Here is a 20,813-nt window from a genome sequence, read left to right as displayed (position 1 = left end):
GATAGAGACACAGGCGGAGGGAGAAGCAGGCTCCTCGCAAAAAGCCCAATGCAGGACTTGATTCCAGAACCCTGGGATCACGCCCAGAGCTGAAGGCAGATGCTCAACTGCTGAGCCACCCAGGCGCTCCTCATGAAGTCTCTTATGGCTTGTTTTCCTCTCTCCTTTTTTTCTTTACCCTTCCCATATGTTCATCTGTTTTGTTTTTTAAATTCCACCTATGAGTGAAATCACATGGTATTTGTCTTCCTCTGGCTTATTTCACTTAGCATAATACTCTCTAGTTCCATCCATGTGGTTGCAAATGGCAAGACTTCATTTTTCTGATGGCTAATATTCCATTCCATTCCACAATGAAATATTATATTTTATAATATATATAATAATATTTGTTATGTATTATGCATATGTATGTATACACACACATACACACCATACCTTCTTTATCCATTCATCAAGTGATAGACATTTGGGCTCTTTCCATTATTTGGCTATTGCTGATAATGCTGCTATAAGCATCGTGGTGCATGTGCCCCTTTGCATCAGTATTTTTGTATCCTTTGGATAAATACCTAGTAGTGCAATTGCTGAGTTGTAGGGTATTTCTATTTTTAAAACTTTTGGAGGAACTTCCATACCATTTTTGAGAGTGGCTGCACCAGGTTGCATTTCCACCAACAGTATAATAGGGTTCCCCTTTCTCTGTATCCTCACCAACATTTGTTGTTTCCTGTGTTAATTTTAGCCATTCTGACAGGTGTGAGGTGGCATCTCATTGTAGTTTTGATTTGTATTTCCCTGATGATGAGTGATGTTGTACACTTTTTCATGTATCTGTTGGCCATTTGTATGTCTTCTTTGAAAAAATGTTTGTTCATGTCTTCTCTCCATTTCTTGACTGGATTTTTTGGTTTTTGGGGTGTTAAGCTTGATAAATTCCTTACAGATTTTGGATAATAGCCCTCTGTCAGATATGTCATTTGCAAATTCTTTTCCCATTCCATAGGTTACCTTTTAGTTTTGTTGACCCTTTCCTTTGCTGTGCAGAGCTTTTTATCTTGATGAAGTCCCAATAATTCATTTTTGTGTATTTCTCTTTCCTCCAGAGACGCGTCTAGTAAAAAGTTACTAAGGTTGATGTCACAGACGTTGTTTGTGTTTTTCTCTAGGATTTCGATTGCTTCTGGTCTTAAATTTAGGTCTTTTCTCCATTTTGAATTTATTTTTGTGTATGGTATAAGAAAATAGTCCAGTTTCATTCTGCGTAGTGTTGTCCAGTTTTCCCAACACCATTTGAAGAGACTGTCTTTTTTTCCACTGGATATTCTTTCCTGCTTTGTTGAAGATTAGTTGACCACATAGTTGTGAGTCTATTTCTGGGTTTTCTATTCTGTCCAATTGATCTATGTGTCTGTTTTTGTGCCAGTTAACACACTGTCTTGATGACTACAGCTTTGTAATATAGCTTTAAGTCCAGAAATGTAATGTCTCCAGCTTTGCTTTGCTTTTTCAAGACTGCCTTGGCTGTCTGGGGTCTTCTGTGGTTCCATACACATTTTAGGATTGTTTGTTCTGTATCCGTGAAAATGGCTAGTGGTATTTTGATAGGGACTTCATTAATGTGTAGATTGCTTTGGGTAGTACAGACATTATAACAATATTTGTTCTTCTAATCTGTGAGCATGGAATTTTTTTCTATTTGTGTCATCTTCGATTTTTTTCATGAGGGTTCTACAATTTTCAGAGTAAAGATCTTTTGCCTCTTTGGTTAGGTTTATTTCTAGGTATCTCATGGTTTTTGGTGCAGTCATACATGGAACTGATTCCTTGATTTCTCTTTCTACTGCTTCATTAATGGTGTATAGAAGTGCAACAGATTTCTGTACAATGATTTTGTATACTGAGGCTTTACTCACTTTTCCTCATTGAGGATGATGTTAGTTGTGGATCTTTTGCATATGGCCTTAATAATGTTGAGGTATGTTCTCTCTCCAACTTTGTTGAGGGTTTTTATCAAGAATGCATGCTGTACTTTGTCAAATGCTTTTTCTGCATCTATAGAGAGAATCATATGGTTCTCATCCTTTCTTTTATTAAAGTGGGGTATCACATTGATTGATTAGCAAATACTGAACCACTCTTGCAACCCAGGAATAAATCAGACTTGATTGTGGTGAATAATTCTTTTAATGTACTATTGGGTTCAATTTGCTAGCATCTTGTTGACAATTTTTATATCCATGTTCATCAGGGAAATTGGCCCGTACTTCTCCTTTTAAGTGAGGTCTTTAGTTTTGCAATCAAGGTAATGTTGGCCTTGTAGGATGAGCTTGGAAATTTTCCTAACATTTCTGTTTTTTGGAATGGTTTGAGAAGAATATATATTAACTCTCCCTTAAATGTCTGATGGAATTCCCTCTGGGAAGCCATCTAGCCCTGGACTTTTGTTTGTTGGGAGTTTTCTTTTTCTTTCTTTCTTTCTTTCTTTTTTTTTTTTTTTTGTGCTTTGTTGTTCTTTTGAGAGAAAGAGTGTAAGTGAAGGGGTTGGGGGTGGGCAGAGGGATGGGAAGAGAATCTCAAGCAGGCTCCAGAACACTGTGAAGCAGGATGATAGGGCTCAATTTCACAACCCTGAAATCATGACCTGGGTCGAAATCAAGAGTCAGATAGATGCATAACCAACTGAGCCACCCAGGCACTCCCGTTGGGAGATTTTTGATTACCGATTCAATTTCTTTCCTGGTTATAGGTTTGTTCCAATTTTCTATTCTTCCTCTTGCAGTTTTGGTAGTTTATATGTTTCTAGAAATTTATCCATCTCTTCCAGGTTGCCCAATTTGTTGGTATAAAATTTTTCATAATATTCTCTTATAATTGTTTGTATTTCTGTGGTGTTGGTTGTGATCTCTCCCATTCATGATTTATTTGGGTCCTTTGTCTTTTTGTTTTGATCTGGCTAGAGGTTTATCAATTGTATTAATTCTTTTAAAGAACCAGCTCCTCGTTTCATTAATCTGTTCTACTGTTTTCTATTTATCATTTACTTCTGCTTTTTATTATTTCCCTTCTTCTGCTGGCTTTAGGCTTCATTTGCTCTTCCTTTTCTAGCTCCTTTAGGTTAGGTTGTATATTTGAGATTTTTCTTGTTTCTTGAGGAAGGCCTGTATTGCTATATATTTCCCTCTTGTGACCTCTTTTGCTGCATCTCAAAAGTTTTGTACTGTCATGTTTTCATTTTCATTTGCTTCCATGTATTTTTAAATTGATTCTTTAATTTCTTGGTTAATCCCTTCATTCTTTAGTAGGATGTTCTTTAACCTCCATTTATTTGTGGTCTTTCCAATTTTTTTCTTGTGCTTGACTTCAAGTTTCATAGCATTGTGCTTATTAGAAAAGAAGCATGGGGCAGCCCCGGTGGCGCAGCGGTTTAGCGCCGCCTGCAGCCCAGGGTGTGATCCTGGGGACCTGGGATCGAGTCCTGCATCGGGCTCCTTGCATGGAGCCTGCTTCTCCCTCTGCCTGTGTCTCTGCCTCTCTCTCTCTCTCTCTCTCTCTCTGTGTTTCTCATGAATAAATAAATAAATCTTAAAAAAAAAAGAAAAGAAAATAAGCATGGTATGATCTCAGTCTTTTTGTATTCACTGAGGCCTGATTTGTGACCCAGTATGTGATCTATTCTGGAGAATGTTCCATGTGTACCCAGAAAGAATGTGTATTCTGTTGGTTGAGGATTAAATGTTCTGATTATATCTGTTAAGTCCATCCGGTCCAATGTATCACTCAAAGCCATTGTTTCCTTGTTGATTTTCTGCTTAGATGATCTGTCCATTATTGTAAGTGGGATGTTAAAGCCCCCTACTATTATTGTATTATGATCAATGTATTTCTTTGTTTGTTATTGACATATATTTGGGTGCTCCCATGTTGGGGGTATAAGTGTTTATAATTGTTAGATCTATCTTGTTGGATCCAACTTTATTATGATAGAGTGCCCTTCATCATCTCTTGTTACAGTCTTTGGTTTAAAATCTACTTTGTCTGATATAAGTATGGTTACTCCAGCTTTCTTTTTATGTCCATTAGCATGATAAATGGTTCGTTTGTCCTCACTTTCAATCTGCAGGTGTCATTAGGTCTAAAATGGGTCTCTTGTGGACAGCACAGATGCCTGACCAACTTTTTTAAACCATCACATGAGACTATAATGTTCTAATCTAATGAAAAAGTGGGCGTTCTCTTACAGATTTTGTATTTGAGACACCAGATGAAGTAACCTACAAAGAAGAGTACCTACCAAATTAAAAAAGCAAAAATTCAAAGAAAGAAATATACCTTGTCTAGACTACATGGTTAAAATGATGCTCCTCTATGGCTCTACTGGAACTTTTCAGTGAGAAATCAACAGAGCATCCAAATCTGAGGAATGCATTTAGCAGATTCTCCATTAAATTCACCTTCCACATTTGTCATGTCCCATTGGCTGCAAATCCTTATCCATATCACAATTCAGACACATGGTTAAACCTTGAAATGTGTGACAGGCGTGGGATAGGAAGGGTAATGCACTTTCAAGTTGTCCATGAAAAATCCTTAGCTCTTTTAGATGATTTAATTACTATATTGTGCAATTCGTACCTGTCCACAATGGTATATTTATTTAGCTTTTAAAGCAATTATCTAAACATAGGATATCAAACCCAATACTTCAAGAACTTTAAACAAAAATACCATGGTTTGACATAACAAAACAAACCAAAGCACAGATATATTAAATATTCTGCACTGAATTCCACAAATTCTAGAAAGGAAATATGATAAGGAAGTCTCCGAAATAACTGTTGTGGTTATGGCATGTGCCCTTCATTACATGAAAATGAGAAGAAATATGATAGTGGCCATGTTATACAGCCCATGGAAAATAGCAGTAGTACAGTTGCCTGGAGAGGTAAATGCCGTATCAGTCCAAAGATATTTTTGCTTAGGAATAATATCCACCTACAAAAAACCCATTCTTTTTTTTTAAGTTATACAAATATTATTTGTTACGACATTCTTTTCCTGAAAAAAGCAAAGGCTCTATTTGTTAGTCTGGGACAAAGTGGCATCCTCCACCCTGCTTTTTAATCAATTTAAGAATGAGAGTAAAGGGGTATCTTGGTGGCTCAGTCAGTTAAGTCTGACTCTTGACTTCAGCTTATCACAATCTTAGGGATGTAAGATTGAGCCCCATGTGGGGTTCCATGCTCAGCAGGGAGTCTGCTTGAGGTTCTCCCTTTACCCTCCTGCTGCTTGCACTTTCACTCTCTCAAATCAATCAATCAATCAATCAATCAATCAATCAATCTTAAAGAAAAAAAAAGAATGAGAGTAAAAATAAAAATACAACCATTTAGCACTGAGAACAATGCACCTTTGCCATATAAGCAGAACATATAGAAGTCACCAAAGCAGACCTGGACTGGATATTGCCAGAAAGAACCAGGGAAAAGTTGGAAAACAAAGATGGGATCTGATCTTCTGTTTTGCTTACCCAAACAGAGGAGTCCTACCCTTGATTTGCTCTAGCCAAAGCACCCAAACCACTGGTGAATCATTGTGATTTGTGATCCTAAAACAATGGTTAGTTTGCATTTCGAGTTTTTTCCTAGGGCAGGAACCTATGTTGTATTTCAAAAAAATGCCCAATTGAAAGGTCAAGATAAAGTTGAGTGCCTAACAAGCTGAGTTACCTAGAGTATTCAATTCTGAAGTACAAATAAATAAGAAAACATGAGGACTTCTACCTATGTATTTTTATTCTATCCTTTTAATGTCTTTTTACATATGTTTTGTAATGTGTATAATATGTTGGTGCAGTATTATAGGCATAAAATCTCTATATAAATATATATATATGCCTATCAGAGGAGTGTACTCTCAAAAACAACATGAACAAAAATTTTGCAGCCCTAATCTAGGAAACTAAGTTGTCTAAACACCTTTATTCTCTCATTATGCTAAGAGAAGCGAACTGTTCTATACTTACGATCATTTTCTTCTTGAATTTGAATATTAACCATATCAATACAATTCTGAATTTCATTCCAGCTTAAGTTATCTTGCCCTTGGGATAAGGCTTCCAGTTTAATGGTGAGTAGTGCATTCGTGTAACTGTAGAAGAGAAAACAATCATTATACTCATCAGAGGCATTCAATCTTTGTTCATGTCATGCATCTTAAATTTGGCTTGTGGCCAAAATTAGATATTGTAAGATTTAAGAGTTGAAAAGCATATAAAATTGTCTTGCAGCTTTGTGAACATATAGTAAGCTCACTTATACTAATGGTGTTTTTTTTTCCTAAAGATACTTTATGTACAAATGCTGTTTAATGAAAGTGCCTCAAAATCCAACCTCATACCTAACTCAACCCAAAAAACAAAAACCCTGAAGTTCTCAATTCTGTGAAATTGTCCCCCCCCCCCCCCCCCGCCGCCTCTGTTTCTTATTTTCCATCCCTTTGCACTTTTTTGGCTCTGCTCAGACTTCAGATAACTTTTATGTGGTAAAATTCAGAACCTCCAAGGTTCTCAATTTTTGCATCAAGGGTTCTTTAAAACAAAACAAAACAAAACATTTATTTATTCATGAGAGATACGTAAAGAGAGGCAGAGACATAGGCAGAGGAAGAAACAGGCTCCTCACAGGGAGCCCGATGTGGGACTCAGTCCTGGACCCCAGGAATACACCCTGAACCCAAGGCAGACACTCAACCACTGAGCCACCTAGGTGTCCCAAGTGTTTTTTTTTTTTTTAATTTTTTTTCTTGTTCCTTCCAAAATTTGAGCTTTAGAGACCTTTACCCCCGTAACTTTAACCCAGATGGGCTACCCTGAAGTCTAACATGCCCAATGAGGAATCAAATAAAATACAAATGCAATTCCAGAAACCTTGTTGTATACCACACATCTTCAATGTACATTTCCTTGGAGACGTGATACATGACTTGAACCAGAATATTGCAAAGTCCTCCTCATCTGTCCATTTCTCCTAAGGCTTTACAGCAGATCCTCAAAAACCTCCCTCTGTGTCTGCTCACTGCAATGGCACTCTTATACCTCATTTTGACCCCTGACCTTCCTCCCTATGAACAACCCTCTGGAAAAGAGAACTTGGCCAATCACTTAAATTACTTGTCTTTTTGGGGGAAATTGTAGGGAAAAAATTATCCATCTTGATATGTCACTAAGAAACTGTCATTTCTCAATAGTCAATTTTCCCATTTACACATCATAGGACCATGTTACAACCACAAGCTAAAATGATCTATTCTAGCCCAAAGTAAAGAAACTCAATAGTTTAGTTTGCTTTTGCATTACACCAGGGAAATAAAGACGAATCCTCTATGTACATATTTATTCACTATGTATTTTAGCTTCTATACAGCACTTTTGGATTGCTAACAGCAGAAGTTAAAAAAAGTAATATCACACTACATTTAAAATTGTTTTCCTGGTTGTGACGGATTTTCTCAAAATTCTGCATGCTTTAAGGTAACACTCAGGTGCCTTCTATAGAGTGTAGTTTGAGAGAGAAAAACATCATTCAAAAGTGGTGGTGATGATTCTTTAACTGTGGCTGAATGAAGCATCACCAAAGTCAGACCTGTAAGTGGCTAACAGTCATGTTTGAGATTTTAACCTTATCAAAATTTGAAGCCTAAGAAAACACTCTGTTACACTAGTAATACATAAACAATAATATTGAATACCAGTAACAAGATAGATAAATGTCAATTTGTACTCCTTAGCATCCCTTATAGAAAGAGAGCATTCTGCAAGAAAGTGCCAACTCCTTAAGCACATTTTATGTGCTTAACATGATCCAATGGGGATAACATGAGAAAGCTTAAAGATGAACAGAGAAAAAAAATCCCATAATTCCCCTTTGTTTCTTTAGAGATGAACAAACAGTAGCCAAAGGGAAGAGATTTTAGGAGTCATGTGACAGAGCTGCAAAGGCTTTTCCATGTGAGTATTAGCCTCTAGCACTTAGGTACCAGCTACAGAAAATACTCTGCAGTTCACCCTCCCAGAGAGGTCCAAGTCTCCTCCCTCCATGACTCTCAGAGTGCTCCTCACTGTTGGCTATGGGCAGACCAGTAACATTACATTTCCAAAGGGACTTCTGAAGCTTTGAGAAGATTATGATGCCAATCTAGTTCAGTGATGTTTACTAACATCAAACAAATGTGGCAAAGCCTGTGGCAAACATGGCAGTGGTATCAAGGTGAATAAAGCAAAGCCTTTACTTCAAGGAGCTTTCTGTCCAGTGGGTAAGAGACAAAAACTCAAAGAGGATATAAAAGCAGAGCACAAGAAGGGTCTTAAGAGTAGAAATAATGGAGTTCCAAGGAAGGAGAAGTGGAAGGAAAACCTTAGCGGGTGGAACACCTTGCCTGACACAGGCACTGAACTAAGCATTTACTCCTCATGCTGTTCTGCAGATGCAGAGCTGTGTTTTTGTGCTCTCTAGATGGAGAAAAGGCCATCAAAAGTCAGACTCAGATATTTTTTGGCCCCAATGCTATGTTCCTTTAACCACATCACACTAGTTCTCAGGAGAGATGACCTTAGCTGGGGCTAGGAGAAACATGGAAATAATTTGTGGAAGCATCATCTGTGGTAGGTGGCTCCAGCAGCGTGCCAGGAGAGGCAACAGGCACCCCATTTCCACGGTGAGAAGAGCACGCACAGCTGCAGACAGGCCAGAAAGCACATGGTGTATTTGTATCCAGCTTGACCCAAGTGCAAGGCACAGGGAGAGGTGGAGCTGGAACTAAGATCAGAACAACATGTTTAGAGAGGAGTCTGTTCTTATTGCAGAGGAGAGCCAGGAATCAGGGAGAGCACTGTAATCATAGCTACATTTTAGAACAATTAATCTGGGACAGCATATGCCTAGAGCCAACACCAACTCTACAGCATTTCTGTGAGAATTAGACAGAAGCGTCTTTCTGGGAAACCACAGGCCCAGGGAGGAGGCCATGGTAATGAGGTAGACATTTTGTGTGAATTCACACAAGGTGGCCCTGCCCCACCCTTTGTGCTATGAAGAACATGTACGCTCACGCACAAGTACAACGGTAAACTTTCTTCAATCTGAAAATCTGCCAGCATGGGCTTCCAAGAACCAGGGTAAAAAGCTGACAATGAAGGCAAAATGCTGAGGCTGTGGGAGATCTCTTGGACCCAATCAACTGTCAGTCCGAGAACCAAGGGGGACCTTGAAATCTCATGATGTTATTGGTCATTCAGCTGATCCAGAAAGTACTTAGGTCGAACTTTAAAAAGATTATGAAAAATAGCAAAATTTTCCCCCAAGTTTCCCATATAGAATACTCGAACTCTGAGGCTATAAAAGAGGTTCTCAAATGGGGTGGTAAGACTATTTCCTTGATGAGTTATTTGCAAATTGGGCGTGGGGAGATAGGGAGGGATTTTGGTAATCAAAATGGGTGATCAGGAGGGAGGCAGTATGATTATTTAGAGGGCAGGGTCGATGATGTGAAATCTGTGGGACAGTCGTGACAATGACCTCACCAAGACGTCCCATTAGAGCTCCCCTGGGCTATAGGGTTTTTAAAAAGATTTTATTTATTCATTCATGAGAGACATACAGAGGGAGGCAGAGACACAGGCAAAGGGAAAAGCAGGCTCCCTGCGGGGAGCCCTATGCGGGAGATCCCAGAACCCCGGGATCACAACCTGAGCTAAAGGCAGACAATGCTCAACCACTGAGCCCCCCAGGTGCCCCTGGGCTATAAGCTTTGTAAGGAAGGGACCAGCTCACCAGCTCTGTCTTCCACTTAAGCACTGAGGGAGGGACAGGAGCAAAGTCTGGTTAGGTGAGGATAAATGAGGACAGAAAAGACACAATTTGGATGTTATTATAGAGGTGAAAAGTCAAATTAGGTGGTAGCTGGGAAATGGCAACATCGTGCAGAGGGCTGCTGATGGGGAGAGAAATGAGCAGGCTGTTCACAGCACAAGTGTGCCTGGCAGAGGAAAACAAGTCGAACTTAAGGTTTTTAAGCTTGGGGAAGAGAATGGTGTCATTAGAAATAGTGGAGGTAGAAATAAATTACCTTGGTAACAGACTCAGGAGTTCTATTAATCAGGTAGCCAAATTTAAGTAGAACCACAGCGTCGGTTTCTCCAAGAAGACTGAAAAAGAAAATCCTCTGTCCTACTGCTTTGTGGTCATTCTCTACACAGACAAGTGATCAAGCATTTGAAAAAAATCTAAAGGCTTTTACATTTTCCTGTACATCCATACACAATGCAAGAGAATGACTCAGCCTCTATTTAAGCAGTTCCGCTAGAATCTGGAGCTGAAAAGAGCTTTTGTCAGAATCTAGGCAGACATCACCCCCTAGTGGTTAACAAGAATCCAGGCTGCAAAATTACTCCTTTTAAATTGGGCTTTTTTCTTACTGAATCGCTAATGGACTCCTTATTCTGACCCCTTAAGTTTCTCTCTAGAGCTGCTGTAGTGTTTCATGTATCTAGTAGTATATTTCAGGAACATGAAATGGAAGATACTAAACTGAGGTTGTCACCCGCTGCCATGACCCACTGTGGTTTCAGGATTCCCTGGGTTTAACAATCAAAACAATGGGGTTTGGGATTCAGTTGCCCAGCAGGCAGCCCTTAAATCCAGATTTAGTTCCCTCATCAGTAAAATAAAATAATTGGACTGGATCACTATTAAAGTGTCTTCCAACTCTTCTACATTCGGCGGTCTCAAAAAAAAAAAAAAGCCCAAGGGAAGATATGTTTTCAATAGCTCTTTTATTTTTAGCCTATCAAATAATCTTTGGTAATGACAAAGTCAGATATTAATTGCACAACATGATCGTTTTAAGACTCTTTGTCCCCTAAAAGAACTACTGTAAAAAAGGACTCCTATGAGAAGGACTATTATGGAAATAAGGACAGACAGATGCATTTCCTGAGGAAGGAGCAAATCTTTAATTTGTGAGATCTGCCAAACACACATTTCTGCATAAAAGGAGGCTTGGAAGATGTTCCCTTACCGTTCTACATACGATTCATCCAGATTGTTGAAGCCTATTGTTGGGCTTCTGAGTTGATTTTGCACAGACACAAGATCATTGCTTTCCAAGGCCTGGTTTAGTAAAGCAACGGCAGACAGCATTTCCACTGCAATCAAGAGCTCCTCATGGGCCAAGTAGTTCTGTTGGAAAATATATGCAATACAAGTTTCCCAAATTACATGCCTTAATGGGTGTGATGGGGCTTTAGAATGCGTATTTCAAAGAACAATGAACAGTTAAAGATTTTGAGAACCTAGGAGAAAGAGGGGGCTCAACGTCACTTATTTTTCATTAGCTTTAAAGAACAAGTAAGTGGGGTTTTTCTTAGTAGATCATTTTAGGGACAGAGTTAATGACAACCAATGGTTTATGATTCCTCAAACAACTGCATTCCCCTAGGTGATTCTTATCTCCAGTTATATTAGCTGCTTACAGTCTCAGACTTACTAAACAATTAAGCAAAGGATTAGATGACACTATCACTGTCTTATAGTGTGAGTTGAGATTTTAGGTAGTGATTTTCAGTTTAAGTTAAGGGTAAGGAAAAAAGGGGAGAACTTTACCTATAAGTTGTAACCTCAGAAAAGTTAACCAAAATCATTAACCCAATTTCAATTCTAGTCCCTAAAAAAGTTAATCAATCTCACAACCCATAAGATCAAGACCCATGACATGATCATGGTCACAATTCGGATGCTCAACTGTCTAAGCCAGTCAGGTGACCCAATAATTGGGTAGAAATTTTAAAATGTATTAGGAGGTCTGGGTATTTGAAGTAAAGCAAGTATGATTTATAATTCCGGATTTGGCTTATTTAAAAAAGTACATCTCGAGGTGCCTGGATGGCTCAGTCAGTTAAGCATCTGTTGTCAGCTCAGGTCATGATCCCACGATCCTGGGATTGAGCCCTGTGTTGGGCTCCCTGCTCAGGGGGGAGTCTGCTTCTCCATCTCCCTCTGCCTGCCTCTCCTCCTGCTTGTACTCACGTTGTCTCTCTCTCTCAAATAAATAAAATCTTAAAAAAGAATACATCTCATGGTAGCTACACTTGTGGTGAGCATAGCATAAAGCATAAGGCATAAACTTGCCAAGTGACTATCTTGTATATCTGAAAGTAATGTAACATTGTGTCAAATGTACTCATATAAAACTTTAAAAAAACCAAATCTGAGACTTTTGAACTTCCTCCTTCAATGTTCTCTTCAACTATTTTATACTGACTTGGTCCAACTTCAAAAGGATTATTTCTTCTATTATATTCAAGGAACACAGAGGGAGCATAAAATGAATAGAAATAAATGCTGATAACAGTATTTACATTTAGGATATTTTCTGTATTCAATACATACAATGTAATATTTATATTAAAGTGCATTATAGCTTTCTAGTTCTCCACAGGGATCTCGTAACAATTGATTTTAGAGTAACAAGGCATAATTTTACCTTCCAAAGCAAATGGGAGCATGTGAGCAAATTTTATCCGAGTTTCTTATATTAACTATAAATTTAACACATAAGGAAGGTATAGAATTACAACCAAAAGAGCAGGATGGAATCATTTGAGATCCAACTCCTCTACCCCTTCTGGGAATTGTCCACAAATATCTAACATGGTATACAGCAGCAAGGATAAGGAAAAATAAAGTAGCAGCAGGGTGGGACAACCACAGGCTGACCCTGACCAGTTAGGTAAGAATGACAGGGCTAGCGTGTGAATAGCCTTGATGAAGCTGGTGATGCAGGAGAAACTCTTAATGAAAGAACTTTTAGGAAAATAATGTATTTTTCTTTTATTACAAAATAGTATCTTCCTACTTAGAGAACAAGAACTCTTGGTAAGCAAGAAAACAAATCCTCCCACTCAAGCCCTTTAGTGTACATCCATTTATTTATTTTTAATTCATACAAACATTTATAGGTTTTTTAAACAGAACTTATTTTTATTCATATTACAGAAATACTTCTAGATAATGTTTCAGTTTCATTTTCCCCACTCGATATTAGTATGTGCAATTGTTGTTAAACATGTGGTTTGTTTCTTGCTTCTCGGTATGACAGACTGTGTGTTAAACATCCCTGTGAATACAACTTTTTGTTTAATATTCCTTAGGATCTTTTCCTAGCAATGTAACTGTCAGGATAATGGGTAAAAGACCAGCATGCACATTACTGAGATCATCCTCCAGAAAGGGTGCATTCTTCATGCTCCCGTCGGCCATGGAGGAGATGTCTGCTGTGCCAAATTTATGCCTATGTCAGATCTCTCAATGCTACCAATCTGATTTCTCAAAATAACTGTATTTTGTGTTAATTTACATTTACTTCTGAATGAGTTTCAACATTTTTTTGTGTGTGTTTGTCATAGTATACGCCAATCTTTGTGAATTGGCTGTTTATGCCTTTGGCCTCCCCTCTTCCTTTTTTTGGTGGAACAGTGCTGTTTCTCATTTTTAAAATCCAATCTTCTTCTACATTTCATTAGAACTTCAATTGTTTAAGTTACGTTTTACATTTAACTTTTTATGTTGGAGATTTATTCTGATACGTGCAGTGAGGTCATGTTTTCTTTTTTAAATGGTTAAACACTTAGAAGGATTTCATTCCTTCTTCCACCTTTTTGAAATACTAGCATTCTCATATATTCAATGCTTGGCTCTGCTTCCAATACTTTTTATTCTGCTCCATTGTTTGGGTTAATCTTGTACCAGTACACATGGTTTTCATGACTGTAACCTTATATATTACTGTTTAGTATCATTAGAATATGAAACAGCATATTACATTTACAAAAATTAAAGTCATGGTGTTAATGTTCTTTGTTTCTTAGAAATGCAGATTCATAGCTAATTCTATATCTGAAACCATTATATATCTTTTAAAAATTTTAGTGCAGTTAAAAAATTATTCAAAGTGCTTTAAAAATCAGACAATCGGAGCATGAGAACCACTTGCTTTCAGTGTGTAATTTATACAGAGTGTGGCCTGTGCTTCCTAACTACACAGATTCTTTATGGAAATGTAAAGCAATGGTTAAAGGGGAAGGCAGCCATGGGAATTGGTACAGGGAGGCCAGTGGGACTGGGGATAGGTCTGAGTTACAGACTCTGTGCCCTGTTCACCTTTCCTAAACAGCCTTCCTCACAGCTTTGACTCAGAATGAATACCTTTGTACCTGGAGTCCTCAGACTTACCATGGCATTCTGTTTCTGCAGGTTGAAAAGTTCATTCTGGTACATCACAGCAGCAAAGGGATACACAGCAGGCAGCTGGGCCTCTGGTCTCTTCAGTGCAAGCAGCGTGTTCTCAGGGTCCTCTTCCTGAACGGCAGCATTAATGTGGTCCACTGCAGCCAGCCCTGAGTGGGGTGGAGGAGGTGTCACATTCTGTCAGAATGGCTGCTTTTTCCCCTGCTGCCTGCCCAACCAGTCCATCTTGCCAGGGATTAGAATCAAAGTAGTGCCTTTCCATGAACTCTGAAAAGCTGCAGGTGGTGGACAGGCAAAGACTTGAAGATGATAGCTCAGTAACTGGAAGAAAGTCCAGTCCTTGGAGAAAGTCCCTAAAAGGACCTCAGCACCGACAGAGCTGGAGTTATGAAATCACTCCTGTCTAGCGTGACTTCCCTACAGAACCTTGCCCTTCAGGATCAGCTCTGGTCTCACCTCTTCCCTGAGGACTTCACACCTCTTGGATCCCCACAGCATTGAGAGCTGGGCCATAGAGATCCCATAGGCATTGTTCTTGAATACTCCTTGTGTATTAATTAGTACTGCCTTTGCAAGGAGACTGGAGCTACGTGAACACCCCAAGCCAGCCTTGCCCTACTGCGGTATCCTCCCCTCAAAGCCACAACACAGGACAGCCACAGTTAGCACCAGGATGCAGTGCTGCTTCATACTGATAGGTTTGTTCTTGGAACATTCTCCCTCAACTCTTGCATTCTGTGAAGCGTGATTTCAAGAAAAAATCACTTCAGGTGTGTTTTTAAAAAAATATTATAACCCAAATTCATATTATTAAATAAATCTGTGCCAGTATCACTTCATCTTAAAAAAACAAAACCCCGATCACACAAATGTGTTGGCTTACATTATCTGACTCAGCCATAGGCTCTGTGAGATCTCTACCAGTTGCAATATTCAGATTATGAAGACCTGAATTTTAGTGACCAAACTGAGGGTGCCTGAAACAACAGATTCATCATAGTTTTCAGAAAACAGCAAGAGAATTGCTGACCAACTGGGAGAATGAGTGATGCACTCTGCCACCAGGCAGTAGCAAACTGGACAGAAACAGCAGCATTTTGCCCTATAAAGAAGGTTTCAGGGATGCCAGGGTGGCTCAGTTGGTTAAGCATCCAACTCTTTCTGCTGAAAGCTGAACTTTCAGCTCAGGTCATGGTCTTGGGGTCGTGGGATAGAGCTCTGTGTCAGGCTCTGCACATGGGGTGTAGGCCTACTTGGGATTCTCTCTCTCTCTCTCTCTCTCTGCCTCTACCCCTTTGTGCTCTCTCTCTAAATAGAAAAAATTGATAGAACTGATATGTCCAACAAAAAAATCCCAGAAAGGAAGGTGAGTGGGCATTTTTGACTCTGCTATTCTCTGAAAGTCACCCTGGCCTCTGAGCTGTGTTTGTCATTATTTTGGATAGCATTTTGCCTCCCATTTGACAACTCCAATATGTGAGTTCGCACCACTGGATGGTAAAAGCCTATCACAAATCATATCCTTAAGACGTACTTTATGAACCATTTCTTCTAAAAAAAATAAAATGACATTATCCACTCTTTTATATGCTGCATCTAACAAAATTTCCGGCCCTGGTCTTAACAGAACATGTCTTGTAATGAATGGAACACACGTGCAAAGTAAAATGATTGCAGTTCTCACAAAGCTGAAGCCTCCACCGACAGACCTGGTGACATTACCATCAAAGCTGTCACTTATGTCGCTTTTTGGCTATTATGAATGTAGACATCTTAACATTTTACTATAATAACCGACAGGGTTAAGAAAAGGCTTGTCAAGTAGCTATACTCATATATTTTAAAGCATACAGTTGTCTTATTGTCATGTCACTTATTAAAATATACTTTATGGTTTTTTCAAGACTATTCTTAGCTCTGCCCAACTATACATTTTCAGATGAGGAGAGATAAATAACTTCAGAATCATCACGTTCTACACATTTCAAGCCATCAAACATTGCAGTGCCCCTTATAATTTAAGCTGGTTATGCATTAGTGCAAATCGTCTCATGCCTTTTATTTAAAAATGTATAACCAATGTGGCATTAAATTTGTAGTCAGGGAATTACGTCAATGAATAAAAAGCATTTATAGAAGGCATTTTATTTAAAATGAAAAAGTCTATTTTAGTGGTTATAAACTTTTCAAAAATAAAGGATGGCAAAAAGCTATGGAATCATTTCTTCACTAAGTTTATGGACCTCAGCTGTCTGCCTGGCAATATTAATTTCTTCCTGCAATTTGACTCTGTCAGCTTTCAAATACAGCAGAAAGAGAAACTTAAAATTGTGTTTCATGTATCATCACCAATATACGCAAAATTAAATAAGAATAAAAGATGAGGAACATGCATTCCACAATGTTAAGGTGTTCCCTTAAAAAAAAAGTAACCCAGGAGCTCTCAGCAGCTTTGTGTGTGAGGGAAATTCTCAAACCCAATCAGTTGTTAACTCCTAGATATTTATATCAATTTTCTCTGGGCCTCCTTGATTACTGTTTGAACACTTTGGATACGTCACTACCAGTGACTTGGGAGCAAACTTCTGGGGAAAACCTATAGTTTCTTTGAAGGTGTTAAGAACATTCCAAGATTGTCTAGGAGGTTAAATCAAAGACAGAGTTTATAAGTGTTGTAATCAGTGGATACTCCCAAGTTTAAATTTGGCAGATGGTTCACATGCTTTATTAAATGGGCTAAATGGTCTTTCGTGTATCCATTTTGTGTGTGTGTGTGTATAGGTGCTTTTTAGGTTGCCCTAGGGGAAATAAATGTCAGCAGAATTCCTTACTGCCTCAAGTAAAACCAAATTTTGTTAGAGAGAGGAGAAAAGACTAATAAAGAGATTAATCTCTCTGAACTTATAGATGCTTTATTTTAATTACCTGAGTTTTCTATTTATAGTCACACAACTTAAATGGGTACAAAAAGGAACCGAACTGTGCCACTCCATAGAGGTTCAGGGACATGGATTCAGACCTGCCACCATGCAGTTTCACTGGCCTATCCAGTTTCATTCACTTGCCAAAAAATGATACAAGCTGTAAGAAAAACAATTCTACAAACTGCAGACTAATGATTGGGAAGTAGTAAAGAATAAAGGCATCAATAATACCTTTCAAATTCCAGTCTAACACTGTCACATAATCATGGGCAAGAAATGACAATCTTGAAGTCATAATCTTTTACTAAATAGCTCTCAATATTAGTGCAAATAAACGATAGGTTCAAAACATGACATACACTGAAACCTATGATAAGACAGGAAGGTATAGCTGAACTAGCTTCGAGATACCTTGAGATACTTTGCATGGACAGAGGGGAATGGTCACCCAAAACTTCCATGGGAAACCGCCAGATTATGTACCCTAGTTAAGAGCAACAGTGACGCTGAGTGCAATTCTCATCACAGGAGGCAGTTGTACAAGAATACAAATTGAGAATTTTGCTGATATTGTGACATGGAGAATTTGTATCTTCCAGCAGAATCCATTTCCTTCATACAATCCATTACTTACTGTTGACTTTATTGATGTTGCCTTGGATTTCTGCTTGTGTCAGCAGTTCTTCATATGCATCTCTTTCTTCTTCTGAAATGCAGTTATTCTACAAAACAAAGCCTCCATTGATTCCTGAGGTTAAATAAAAGGTCCCCAAAGCTCCCTATTCAAAAGTAAAATGCAAAGAGTGATAAACACCATTTACTTATATTCATTTGAATTCAATATAAGTAATAAGAGTGCTTGCTCTGTGCAGGGCACTAGGGCTAGACATGCCTGGCAAGGATTACAATGAGGAACAACAGGCCTAGTGATTCTCTGAAAGGGCCGAATTGTCTAACGTGGCAAACATTATGTTGCACCACTTGACCATACTGCCATTTTTTTGTAGATCAAAGTCAGTGGGATATTGGCAATTTCATTTGATTCAGTTTAGTAACAGTGACTCCATAAATAACAAATATACATAGAACAAAATAGATTCTATAGGTGAAGGACATACTCAGTGGGAAATAACATTTGCAAAAGAGAAAACAATTCAGGAAGGCCTGGAGGAACAGAGCCATGTTAAAGGCAGAGCGGGGAGGATGCAGACCACAGGACTTGCTCACAAAGGTGAGACAGCTGGGCATGTTGGGCTACAGCATCGGGTGTCCAGGGTGAGCCAGAAAGATGGAGAGCTTGGTTGGGTATCCTGGAGGCTTTTTTAAAAGCCAAGCAAAGGACTGTACTTAACTCAGTAGGCAGTAGGGAATCCAGGGAGGTTCTTGGGGGCTGACATCAGATCTGTAATTGAAGATTAATTTTGCAACCCTTAGCTCTGAGAGGGGTTGGTTTGCAGAATTGCAGGAAGCAGGGCCGCCCATGAGGAAAGTGTGCAAGAACCCTGAGGCATGGTCGTGGGGGCAGGGCTGAGGCAAGAGTGTAAGACTAGAAGGTGTGGGACAGATGTAAGGCTGGCAAGAAGAGGCAATAGAATGCAGGGACAGGATACAGGGGTGGAGGCATGGAAAGAAACACTGCTGAGGAAACTGAGCAAGGAGCACATGTGTGAGGAGGGCAGGGTAGGACAAGCACGCCTTCCTACACAAGGTCCACGGGACAGAGAGATGAAGTCGCCTGGAGGAACATTTGAGGGACTTGGTATCAAGCTGACAACTGATTTCTTCAGCAAGTGGATGACCTTGTCTGAGGAAGGAGAGAGAAGTGATTCGAGGTCAGATCTAGAGAATCTCCATACGCAGAGGCAGGAGGGAGAAGAGACATGGAGAGACACACAGGCGAACCAGAGGAGACTGGTAGCACCAAAGCAGATGGGAGCCAGGCCAGCAGCCACCTGGAGGCACCTGGAGGCAGATGGGCGGGGCGAGTGCGCCACCTGCTGTCAGGAACCGCAAGTGGAGAAAAGGCAGTAAGATAAAGTGGAAAGTTCTGGTAACAGAGCCAAAGGGGACATAAAAGGCAGCCAGACGTGGAAGCTCCGCACGGGACGTCCTCAGTGAGGCTAGAGAGTAAGGCAGAGAAGCACTGGGTCAACATCCAGCTGCCTTGCCGAGGAGGGGAGGCAAAATTCGAGAGTAAATTAAAAAACATTATCTCTTCACTTCATCACATGGAACTGTGAACCTCTATTCATAAACCTACAGGTAATTCGGCTAATACAGGATCTGCAGCTGATCCTGAGCAGGGAAGATCTACTTCCACACTTCCCAGGTGAATCATCAGTTTACGACCTGACCTTGAATCCTTGTAACCTCTGAGAATCAACATAAAGGGAAATCTCATTTCTTTATGGAGTGCATGGTCTGCTTTTACCCTCATTTCACGCAAGCCAACTGCCTAGGGCTACAGAGACTACCAGATCACGTCGGTTAACATCAAGGCTTTTTCAAACTAGCCACTCATACCCATACTGAGAAATCTAATTGAATACCTTTAGTCTTGCATTTTCCTCCTTTCTTTTCTTGGCTTCCCAAAGTTCCTTCTGATATTCCTGTGCAAGGCTGTCATCTACTAAAGTTAAAACTGCATTTGGGTTTCTTAGCGTTTTAATGGTTTGTTCTGCTATTCCTTTTTCAATAGCTTCATTAATAGCTATAACTGCAGCATGCACTGGAGAGATACAAAAAGAAAGATTTTTATGAGCCAAAGACAACATGGACAGTTGGATGGACATGGCACAAATGTAAGCAGCTTTACTTTCTTCTTCAGCTTCCAGTTAAAAAGGCCAAAAAAAGACATCCTAGACACTTCACAGAGCACCCCTCTGACAACCTCTCCACCTGCACATCTAGCTTGGGTCCTGTCTCAGCATTCACCATCACGTAATCCCTATTGATTTATTCCGTGCCCATTGAATGACTAAAATGAACCAACCACCGGGGGGCCAAAGGGTGAAGTGGACTCTGTTAAACTACCAGTTTGTAACCAAATTATACTGGCAATTTAACATACAAGACGAAAAGACAATACAGCAATGTACTCTACCGCTAAAATGTGCTGACATAGAAGGCAAAGAAATATTTTGAATAATAAAAATATTTCTAAACACTCTTAATCCACATTGCAGAACTAGGTGTTTAAAGTCAAAATCAATTACATGGTTATATTCTGATATGCTCAACTTAAACATCTACAACACATATAATAACTTCAAAAGGGGGTTGAAAGCATCTTCCAAATATTCTCTTTCTTTTAACCAAAATCAATAAATAAAGTATGGGTAAGTCTCGTGTCAATAGTAAGTTCTGATTTTAAACAGACTCACAAGCAGCTTCATCCACTGACAGTTCATTTGCAAGAATACCACCTATTTTGCTGAAAGATGGCATTTGTATTCCATATTTCTCAAGTTCTTTTCTCATATTACTAATTTCCTCCTCTGAAAAAGAACAACAAACAATATCAAAGAAAAATACAGAGATGGAGGCAAGAATGAATATATTCATATCAAGAAATGTCTTCATCCTA

The 20,813-nt window shown here is 39.2% G+C and overlaps 1 protein-coding gene across 1 annotated transcript in view; it reads right to left on the bottom strand.

The window, feature by feature from the left end:
• The window catches only part of IQGAP2 (IQ motif containing GTPase activating protein 2), a 297,908-nt gene that overhangs the window by 98,780 nt on the left and 178,315 nt on the right, over nt 1-20,813 (bottom strand). The window contains exons 7-12 of the mRNA XM_055342241.1: nt 20,611-20,724; nt 19,777-19,955; nt 17,862-17,949; nt 14,289-14,452; nt 11,077-11,237; nt 6,026-6,150 (exon numbers count right to left, since the gene is read on the bottom strand). Coding sequence (XP_055198216.1) covers nt 6,026-6,150; nt 11,077-11,237; nt 14,289-14,452; nt 17,862-17,949; nt 19,777-19,955; nt 20,611-20,724 — 831 coding nt within the window. The remainder of the gene's footprint in view (nt 1-6,025; nt 6,151-11,076; nt 11,238-14,288; nt 14,453-17,861; nt 17,950-19,776; nt 19,956-20,610; nt 20,725-20,813) is intronic.

This window comes from Nyctereutes procyonoides, unplaced genomic scaffold, assembly GCF_905146905.1.
Source record: "Nyctereutes procyonoides isolate TBG_1078 unplaced genomic scaffold, NYPRO_anot_genome, whole genome shotgun sequence".
Lineage (NCBI taxonomy): Eukaryota > Metazoa > Chordata > Mammalia > Carnivora > Canidae > Nyctereutes > Nyctereutes procyonoides.
Note: the sequence above shows the minus strand (reverse complement) of the source record. Positions and strands in the feature narration are given on the sequence as shown.